General features: G+C 39.3%; 1 protein-coding gene across 1 annotated transcript; it reads right to left on the minus strand.

Annotated features, from left to right (window-relative positions):
- Positions 1-3,235: 3,235 nt before the first annotated feature.
- On the minus strand, positions 3,236-4,807 carry LOC125004211 (GTP-binding protein Rhes-like). Its single transcript, XM_047578650.1, has one exon. It carries the CDS (start codon positions 4,598-4,600, stop codon positions 3,974-3,976), a length of 627 nt encoding a protein of 208 aa, XP_047434606.1. The 5' UTR covers positions 4,601-4,807; the 3' UTR covers positions 3,236-3,973.
- Between the last annotated feature and the right edge of the window lie 6,706 nt (positions 4,808-11,513).

Below are 11,513 nucleotides of genomic sequence, written 5' to 3' on the forward strand. Positions count from 1 at the left end.
TGAGTCTGCCAGTAAATATAGGTATATGACAAATCCTAAAGTTATTTTTACATCCTCCTACAGAGGCAGAAGAACTTGTATAGTAGTGATCTGAATAGACCTAAAAACTACTATGTTTCATATGGAGACAACATGCAGGCATTTCATCACACTTTATTAAATAATCTTGCTGTGTATGTCCAGGACCCTGAACTTGTTCTAAACGCCTCAGAGTTATTTTAATCTGCTGAGGAGCTTTGACCAAGTCCAGAGGCAGAGACATCTAAGAAAATATCTCAAAGCTATATGAATGGCCTCCTTCACTGATTAAATAAATAAACACAACAATTAAATGCATAAAAGTTTTCCTGAAGTGAAGGTAGTCTACGTATAAACGACTGTTTTGAAACCCTCAAACACTGATCTCAGACCTAAATGAAATGAACTCACTGTAGCAAGGCAACAAATCCACACACCTGCATGACTCTGAAGCTGCTCGGCCTCCCTGCCTTCAAAAATGAACATGAGCAGAGTGCGGAAGAGCATTTTAAATGTGGACTGAAAGAGGAACTGCCAGCAAACGTTTACCCGGCCACTTCCTCAAATTAAAACAGGAAACTTTGTTCAGTCTAATCTGATGGACTGGTTTGGGGGGGTGGGGGGCTGGACCTGAACACTGCAACTGTCTCTGCTCTCCAGGTTGCATTTAGGGGAACCGTGCACAACTATTTCAGGAACTGCATAATGATCCATTTTGTCAACTGGCAAAACAGAGCACTGCTCAACTGTTCAGTATTCAAATGTTGTGATGCTTAAGGGCGCTTTGCTTTGCTTAGCTTTGCTTAACTCTGACTGCCGTACCCTCAGGCCTGGAGGCAGTTCATTTCATTAACTGATGCTCACCTATGCTTTATGCCTTATGTCATCTTATGTTGTAATATAATTTCTAGAGATGTATTATTACCCACTCTGGTATATGTGTTTACTGACATAAATTATGGTTAAAAAACAGCTGTGATTAAGAAAAAAAAAAAAAGAAAAAGGCCTATAACCTGTTGGTCGGTCCGTAGATTAAACCACTGTTATACCCCAGTCAGCCATAACATTATAACCACCTTCCTAATATTGTGTAGGTCTACCTTGTGCCTCCATAATAGTTCATGACTCATCAGAGAATGGACATGGGTCTTCTGAGGGTGCCCTGTGGGCTCTGGGAACAGAATGTTAGTGGGGGGCCTTTGGGGCCTATGGGTTAAGGGAAGGGGCTTCTGTGTGTATGTGTGTGTCATGCTGCTTCCTGCTGGGGATGGTTACTGCCATCACAGAGTGTCATTGTTATGGGGTGGGGGTGCCTGGTCTGGTGGGTGGTACATGTGTAAGTAACTTCCACATGAATGCCAGGTCCAAATGTTTCCCAGCAGAACAGTGAATTGTCACAAGGTCATCAATGTTATTTACTTCTCCTGTCAGTGGGTGTGGGGTTGTTTTTCAGAAGCTGGGCTTGGCCCCTTAGTTCCAGTGAAAGTAACTCTGAATGCTTCAGCATACCAAGAGATTTTGGACAATTTCATGCTCCAAACTTTGTGGCAACAGTTTTGGGATGACCCCTTTCTGTTCCAACACGACTGTGCACCAGGGCAAAAAGCAAGGTCCATAAAGACATGGATGAGAGAGTTTGGTGTGGAAGAATTTGACTGGTCTCCACAGAGTCCTGACCTCAACCTGATGGGACACCTTTGGGATGAGTTCCAGTGAAGACTGTGAGCTAGGCCTTCTTATCCAACATCGGTGTCTGACCTCACAAATGTTCTTCTGGAAGAATGGTCAAAGATTCCCATAAACTCACTCCAAAATCTTGTGGAAAGCCTTCCCATAAGACAGGGGTGGCAAACTCATTTTAGTTGAGGGGCCACATACAGCCCAATTTGATGTGAGGAGGCCAGACAAAATAGCATATTACCTGGTAAATAACAACAACTCCTAATGTTTCCCTTTGCTTTCGTGCAAACAAGTACGGCTACATGTAACGAACAACATTGCATTTCTGAAGAAGTGCAAGGTACAATTGCAATTTCTTATTTTATCAAAAAATTTTCAGCTAATATCTTCAGTGTAGTTTTTGCAAATTCATCCCACGGGCCAGAATGGACCCTTTGACGGGCCAGTTTTGGCCCCCAGGCCTTATGTTTGACACCCCTGCCATAAGAGTTGAAGCCGTTACAGCTGTAAAGGGTGGACAGATGTCATTTTAAACACTATGGAATAAGAATGGGATGTTACTTAAGTTCATATATAATCATATATATCATATCATACATCATATATAAATAACCTGGCAGCTAATTTTCTGCAGGGGATATATTTCCATCTCTGTCTCCAACATGCTACCTGGCAAATCTGGTCACATTTATCACCATAGCATTTAATGGTAGCGAGCAACAGGCTTTTATATGAGATTCATTATTCTGAAATCTTATCTGATGTTAATGTGAACAAATCAGCAAATCAGGTAGCGGGGAGTCACCTGACTATTGTTTACCATGAATATCTGATAATCTTCTTAAACGTGACAAAATATGTTTAATTTCTTGAGTAAATATTTAATCCCTACCATTTGCAGCTGTTTTCTGAAGCAGGCACTCCATAGCAGAGGGTAAGGTCAAGTAGTTCAAGTGAATGTAATGTGTGTTTTTCTCCAACAGATGGCAATAGAGATCTTAAAGTATTAGAGCCTGTAGTCGCTTTTTTTTTATTTATTTATTTTTTTTTATTTTCATTTTTTGTGATTGGCTTTGTGAAATGGAGCCGGAGTTGGTGCAGTGGTTGACTGTACTGTGACCCCACCCAAAATAATCAGCGTTCAGGGGTCTGTAATGATTCTTCACTGCTGTAGATAGTTCTTGGTTCTGCTTTTTGGGTATTTACTGTAAAAATTCATTGTTCTGTTTTTGGTTGACATCGATTGTGCCTTTTTATTTAAAATGAATTCATGCAGTTTATACTGTATGCATGACATTCAAAAAATAACATAAATGAAGAATTTATATTGTGCTGCTAAACTCTACCTCATCAATATTCTGTATTTCTTATTGATTTATTAATGCAGTGATCCCTTTCAGTTTAATTCATTGTAAATATTTAATTTATGTTTATATCTATTACAAAGTACCTACTTTGTATGGTTATTCACTTCACAGCAGTTTATATATAATATAGTTATATCAACAATTACCCACAACAAACTTAGCTCTTTTTGAACTTTTTATTTTTTTATTATACATTTTTGTCCACATTTCACTTACATTAGGGAAATAAACAACAAAATATTCATTGTGATAGTATGTGATGATAAAAAACTTGTATTTATAAAAAACAAATACTCATTTCAAAACAAAAAGTGCGTTAGTTTATATTTGCATTTCACTTTTTTTACATAAGACAACATAATGTCATGCTCAGTGACAATTAACTTCAAAAATTGTAAACATGGTGTGCTACAGGTGAATTACTTAATAAATAAAAAATGAGAAATACAACGCTTTCACAAAACACAGTGTACAGTATATACACCCTCAGTAAACAATCTAGTATCAACAGTCAAAATATCTTGATGTAAGTGAACATAGAACTTAAAATCTAAAAGTTACACATTGATCTGAACACCAGCAGCATGTTACCGGATAAGCAGCAACAACATTACATAAAGTAAACAACAGTAATTAATGCAACTTCTTCCTGTGCATTTATTTCTGCTTCATAAATATTCAGTCAGTTCAGTCCTGTCTGTAGTTTCCTTCTGTTCGTCTCAGTAATGAGTGTCTTTGTTGGTCTGCAACTACAGTCGGGCACCTCTTCACTTTTTACCTGCAATGACTGAAGTCCAGGCTTCTCTCTTCTTTTCCCTCCAGCAGCACTGAGTTCTACAACGTACCATCTATCTTGTTATCCTCTTCACCCCTTTATGAAACAACCACCTCCCCTTCCCCATCTTCCATTATGACAGAATGCAGCTGTTAGTCTTGTTCATGGGTGGCCTGAAGTCGGTGTCTTTTGGAAATGTCTCCCTGCGTCTGCGTAGCGCGGGGCTGAGGCGACTGGGAAGGTTCACCTGCTGCAGGAGCTCCTTGAACACCTCCACCACGTTGGCGTTCTCCTTGGCTGAAGCTTCCAGGTAGCTGTTGTTCCAGTCCATCTCCACAGTTGACAACACATCCTCGCTGGACACTTGACGCTCACCCTCCCGGTCTACCTTGTTGCCCACCACCACGATTGGTATGTACTTGTCCTCCTTGATCTCTAGAATCTCGTCTCGGAGACTCTTCACAGCTTCCAGTGACTCTGGGTCATCCACAGCATACACCAGCGCGAAGGCATCACTGTTTTGGATGGAGAGCTTGCGCATGGCTGGAAAGGAGTAGCTGCCGCTGGTGTCAAGGATCTCCACAGTGACCTTGACCCCACCGATGTCATACTCCTTGCTGTGCAGCTCTTCCACGGTGCGGCGGTGTTTGGGCTCAAACGTGTCCTGGAGGAAGCGTCTGATCAGGGCTGTCTTTCCTACTCCTGCTGCCCCTAGAAACACTAGACGCACCTGGGTCTTTTCTTTCACCTCCAGAGACATGTTTTGTTTTTTCTCTACAAAATCAATTAAGAAAATGTCCCAGGTTTACTCACTTTCTTTTATCAGCTGCAACACCTGTCACTGAATTTCTAAATTAATTCCCATGAGGATCCACCGGCAATTTGAATCTTCTTCTTCTTTTTGAGCTTCCTTCTTTGCTTTTCCTTCAACTGCTGCTCTTTGGGCTTTAGGCTGCTTAAAGTTGTGTTTGAGCTCCTCTGTGATTGTGATCCCACACACTGCCTTTTATGCTGGTTTTGGTGAGAGAGCTTTCTACCCTTGCGGCTGCAGCCAATCAGCTGAAGGCTGCCTATTCAAGTACAACGCCTATGCGACCAATGATGGGAAAGCATGCAAATCAGTGTTCAGGCCCACTTCAGAAAGGGAAAGGAGATGATGTCTGAGAGTGAATACAGAGCAAACCATAGCATAGAAAATACTGTTTGTGCAGAGTCCTGATTGTAAATCCAGACAACCACAGAGTAAAGACATCAGGTTTGACAGTATAAGCTTCTTCTTCTTTGATTTCTTTGACTGTGTATTCCAAGTAGTTATTTCAACCCCAAACCATTCAGTATTTTAGAGTCATTTTAGTAGTCATTTAATTTTTTTTTTTCATCTATAAACTCAAGTGATTTTACAAGTCTAAATTTTGATGACCAAAAACCTTGCATACAACAGCACAGATGCTGATATACTCCAATGATGCAAAATATAGTTTCCCTCTTCAGCAGCAACTAGCTTTGTCTGTTGGAGGCAGGGCATGATACAGTCACGTGTCACAGTCACTGTTGTTTCATGACTCCAGAAATGCTGACATTTCATTCTGTGGATTCCAAGAAGAGCTCTTATAGATCAGTCACACATGGCGACGTGTGACTGTGAATGAATCTCTTTTAGCTCTCCTTAGTGTCCAATTAGATGTGATGTGATGCAATGCCTGTATCTGTCTTAGAATGAATCCTGCACTGCCTCCAGTTTGTCAGAGTTTGTTCCAGAGGAGCGAACTTAACTCATGAGCCTTCTAAATTTCCCCTGAGATGGGTGTCGTCTCACAGATGGTGGCTCTCCCCGCCTTGTTAGTTGATGCAGCAGCCTGGAACCATGATAGGCCCAGGGAAACACTGTAACCCCCACCCAGTCCCTCCAGCTCACACTTTTAATATACACTCATGTATTGTCTCCCGTGGGGACTGATGTACCTGTACTAGGCAGCAGAGCAGACCTAAGCAGTGTGGAACTGTTAACTGTAGGCTTCCTCGTGCCCGGCAACACTGTGTGAGGGACGTTGATGGATACAGTCAAATTTAAATGACGGTCTCTGAAGTACTGATACTTCAATCACTGTCCTAACTGTAGTGTTCACTGGTAAATACACACAATATCACATTTTAGGCTTGAAAATGATTTAATTTCTAGAAAAAATACAAATCTGTTAAATCACAGGATATAGTGACTTAGTAGGGAGAGATTCACATTCTCAAGGATATTTGCCTGAGAAAATCAAGAACATTTCAGTATCTCTGCAGTTTATGAGTATGGTTAAAAGTAATATTTACATCTTCATATATACTGCATCTTAGTAGAGAGGGTAGAGGGTGCAATGGGCTGGACTGACCCATTGACTTGAGCGGTGATGTGGATAAAGGGGAAGGCTGGAAAGGCAGAGGAACACACAATTTCTCGACTTACTGCTTCTCAATTATCGCCTGTTTTTTCACTTTTTAAATGCAATTTATTTCAAATAAATTCTTTTTACATTAATTTTTAGTGTATTCTTGTCTTGCAGATGTCTGCATTTTATGTCGTGGCCCTCGAGTCAGGTTGTAACAATTCTTTGTTCATCTACTGTATGTTAAATCTTATTTGAATGATTAGATGATTTAAAAAAGAAAATGATTTCAGGCTGTGCTTATAATAATAATGAATACCTTTTGTAGGCTTTTGTATTGTTTTTTACATGTTTTTTGTTTTAATTTTATTGCGGTGATTTACAAAAACCTCTTAATTTTCTTTGTTGTCCTGCACAAAACACGTGCATTACTGCACATTTACATATGAATGCTAATGGCCTTGTTCTCAGTCAGCCAAATGCACCCTCCCTACTGCATCTATACTACCTTCGGATGGAACTCGTAAGCTCCTGGTTATGACACAGCTCGTGAACTCAGTTTGAAGCATTTGAGGGCAGCATTCAACTCTCCTAAGCTAATCCAAAGTGACAAACTGCATGCATGCATACCCTGATTTCCAACATACGCATGGAACAAGCCACAATATTATGTCAAATAAGAACAGAGCTCATATAGCCTAAATAATTGGCAACATTAATGGTGCAGAATTAAACTAAAGAATGGTCCTTCCATTTGTGGCCTCAGGATCTTCCTGTGCCATTATGTCTCATTATATTCCAGGCATTTTTCTATTTCGGTTCTTGTTGCCCGGTGGAAATGATAATGGCCAGATGGCATTGCCTGTTGCACTGAATGTTCATCTCTGGTGTGTGTTAGCAATGGAAAATTGTTGTATATCATTGCGCTTCATTGTTATTCAATAGCCCTTTGGTTTAAATGCATTTTGTGATTTACAGAGCTGCTGTGCATGGTACTCGCTCTATATATTTTATCCCCCTGTCATTGATCTGCTTTGTGTGTAGTTTACCCTCAGTATTCAGTGCCTGCTCAACAGGTTGCTCGGTTTACATGATCTGTGTCGTGACGCTATTATACTGAATGTGCCATTGTACTTCAGCGTGCATGTGGGCTTGCAACCTCACTCCATCACTGTGTGTGTTCTTTTAATAGGTCTCCTGTTGCTTCCAGCCTGGATATTAGTGCCTTCATAAACTGGCAAAATCACACAGTGATAATGATTTCTTTTTTCTGTTCCTTTAAAATGATGACATTTTCTTTTATTTGTTTTTTTTTTTTTTTGAAAGTATTAATTTTTTACTTCACAGGAGTTCCAGATGTGTCATTCTAGTGAAATTATTATTTATCTTGAGGTTGAGCAGAAGGGCCCCCAGCTGTCAATGTTGATAGAACATGACCTGTGTCTTGGCCCTTTGGCCTGATTGTTGCATCGACACTTGCACTGCCATTCTGTCAAAATCTTGACGCTAGATGATGGTGCTGAAACCTGACACATACCAAATATAAACATTGCTCTGTGTGGTCGTTGACCTTCAGTGCTACACATGCATTCTTGCTCAATATATTGTGTTAAAACAAGGTGTGGAGGAGGACTTTTGAGTTTTTGATGTGCAAAGGTTAGGCTTTATTGGCCTTAAATAATTGACCATCAAAGCAGACATTTCCAACACCACACAAGTTTCATAAGAGGGATGTCAAACATATGGCACACAGCCAAAATCTGCCCGCCTGGTTCAATCTTGCTATGCTGTTTTAGTAAGAGTTGTTGACCCAACATAATGCTGAGATCCAGAACTAAACTTTAGATGGCTGTAATGCACAAAAAGTGGACTTATTTATTTTTTAATTTCAGGTTATTTGTAAAATGGATATAGTTTCCATAACGTATTTGTACTTCTTTTTCACTAAAATACTTCAATACTTTTTGTTCCAGTTTATTACTTACTCTGTCCTGTGCAATATCTGGCAGTCGCTATTCATTTGCTATTCAATACTTTAGGCTTATCATGCAACACTTACAATCCAATTTCCTTTTGTTGCAATTCATTACTTTTTATATATATGCCAATACTTGTATATTGTTCATTCTATTCTATTCTTTTTTTATCTTATTATTTATCTTTTGCACAGGCCACTCTTTATTCTTGGTACTTTTCTGCACTATGTATGCTGGTGCAAACTGCAATTTCCCCACTGTGGGACAAATAAAGTTTTTTTCTATTCTATTCTAAAACAAAGGGAAACATGTGGAGTTGTTATTATGTATATTCCCATTATATATTATGTATATGTATATTCCCATTTGAGATCAAATTATCATTACATTTAAGTAAAACTAGATTTATGTTATTTGGAAACTACAAAAGGGATACTCAAGTGCAGGTGGAAATAGAAGGTGTCGATATTAAAAGAGTTCATGGAAATAAGTTTCTCGGTGTAATAATAGATGACGAAATAAACTGGAAAGCTCGCTCAAAACATGTACAAAATAAATTTTCAAGAGGCATCTCAGTACTCAATAAGGCAAAATACATTCTGGACCACAAATCACTCCACATTCTCTTCTGTTCACTGGTTTACCATATTTAAATTATTGTGCGGAGGTCTGGGGCAATACTTAATAATCTAAGGGGAGAGTTCAATTTATAACATCTTCGTTTCCGGATAACATTAAAGAAGTTTTGTATTTCCACATGTGGAGTGAAGGTTGGGTGCAGAGGTGTAAATTATTAAACATTTAAGTTTAATAGCGGCACTTGTTGAAAGCGGGCACCACTTACAGATGTAAAGTACACTGTAAGAATTAACCAATTAATATTGGATCAGTATTATTTTCTCTCCCTCATCCATCTGATACTAGTGTTCTGCAGTTCTTCATCTCAGCGGCTCTTCAGGAAAATAACATATTGTGCATGTACTGTATGTGTGTACAGTATGTATTTTGTGCATTAACTGTTTGCCTCTAATGCAAAAGCTAATGTTATCATAGTAATATATACCAATCTATACCATCTCTGGCTTCAGCTTCAACCCCTTGGCCTATTATTAGACAAATTGATCATTCACTGACTTCAATAATCTGCACAGAAACACTCACAGCACCATAATTAACTGACATGTCCTGAAAAGCACGTCTGCAGAAGGGTTGAGATAGCTAGTAACAAATCACCAGGGAGTTTTATTAGACGAACATCACCATGGAAAAAATGAATAACCCACACACCTTGTGTTAATATCATCGATCAAAGTGAAGGAGGGGAGCTCAGAAAAAGAAAAACATAAATGCGAAAATTAAGCAATAAATTGTTAAGTTATTTAAACCATCTTCCTTAACTAAAAGGGCAACATGCACAGTCCTATCCATACATTTACACATGCATTTCTTTGTTTTTAGCTCAGCTGATATACAAAACCCCGTTGCTAACCACCTCAGTGTGTAAAGACTGCTTGGAAGGTGTTGAGATGGGTTGTGTAATCTGCTGATAATCCATTGAATAGGAAAATATAAGCACTGAGGACACACCATTATTTCTCTCTGGGTGAATGGGTGTATTTTTGCTCGCACATGTCTGGCACCACTTTAGCTGACGTGAGAAGTGACTGGAAAAGACAAATGTGAAGGTAGCACGTGTTTCAAAGGCTGAACAAAGCCACAATTGATGTGAGCAGCGCTGTTGAAAAAACATTTAGTTCAATACAGTTCAAGAGATAACAACCTTCCTTTACCTCTCTTGACCAGCGGTGGAGTGATTGAACAAAGGAACTTCAAACCAGATATATGCCTTTTAATTGTCCGTGCACAGCCAAGAGGGAATCTTAGGGAAGAATGAGCTGGGAATAATAGGGAAGAATGATTTCAGTCGAAGGAGGAAATATTGGCCATGTTAATTTAGCCAGCAGGAAAATGAGCGAGGCAGGGGTGACTCAAACTATCAGCGATGCGATGCCAGCACAGGTGTTTTATGGCTTTACTGTTAAATGTGTAAATGTTCTGTGCTAAGAACGTTCCCTTACTCAAGTGAAATCATTCTTTATACACACAACGACAATCAAGAAACACTCTGCTGCAGCATTTCCTTCTCCTTAGACTATAATCATTTATATTTCTTATACACATTACTGAGTATGATGCATATGTAAAAACTATTTGGGGTTCATTAACATATGTCCAGATCTGAGCAAGTTACACTTCACATAAATGTGAAGTTGAGTGTTGAGGAGACATAGTATTATCAATGGGGCTACATACGTCTCCACATGCACATAACTCTCAGTTTCACCCACCATCAGGTCACGTTAACTACGCTAAGAGCTTCCTGTCAAATGAAGCTTTATTGAATTTCAGTAGAACAACACAGTCATTATCAGACAAACCACATTGTATCCCAGTTTGCAACAGAAAGAGCTCTGATGGTGGCGGGTGATCAAATATTTAAGTATGCTATCACCTCCATAAATGTAGACACGCCGAATGGAGAGTCAACAGGAAATAAGCGAAGCCACTCGAGCAGGCAGCTCGACATTATGACTCGGCTCCAGAAGTGTGGATTAATATATCCTGTTTTATAATCAGTCTGTTGATATAGCAGTGACTCAGTGCCAAGATGTTTCTGGGAACGAGACGAGCTCAAACTGTGTCTCCAGAGGCGAATGTGTGTGTGTAAATGTCATAGAAGAGAAAGTAAATAAAAGCAAAGTTTAACTGCAGTCAGAGGGCAATGGAAGTTATAGCTATAAAGCTATAAGTGCTTCCTGAAATTGGAATTGGAAAGTGGGTATTTTGGTGGGAATGTGTGGAGTTTGGATCAACCCAAGTAAGATGCCAGACCAAACTTTAAATGCAGCATGGTCTACTTTATTAGCTAGTTTTACAATTGAATTGGCTCCTGTTAGATGCATTATGTGCAAATTGCTATATACTGTAGCAATCGGAGGCATCTGCTCCGCCCTCAAAAAACTAAGAGACTAACAGTTATTAAATGATTATGTGTGTTCATGTAAATGAGCATTTATAGCTGTGATGGTAATAGCGGTGACAGGTTCACACCCTGAATCTAATGGTTGGAGTGTTCATTGGCCATGTTGATGATAATGGTTTGATAAGAAAAGAGAGAGAAATAAACCGCCTTGTTAGGGTGCTGCAATGTAAGAGACACGGGAAGTTCAAACAGATATCTATCTCCATGATATCTCCAGAGGACATTTGTTTCCGTGTTGTCACAGTATGTTCATTTTGGCAGTTGTTTTTTTCTTTCTGTTAA

This window comes from Mugil cephalus, chromosome 2 (assembly GCF_022458985.1).
Source record: "Mugil cephalus isolate CIBA_MC_2020 chromosome 2, CIBA_Mcephalus_1.1, whole genome shotgun sequence".
Classification (NCBI taxonomy): domain Eukaryota; kingdom Metazoa; phylum Chordata; class Actinopteri; order Mugiliformes; family Mugilidae; genus Mugil; species Mugil cephalus.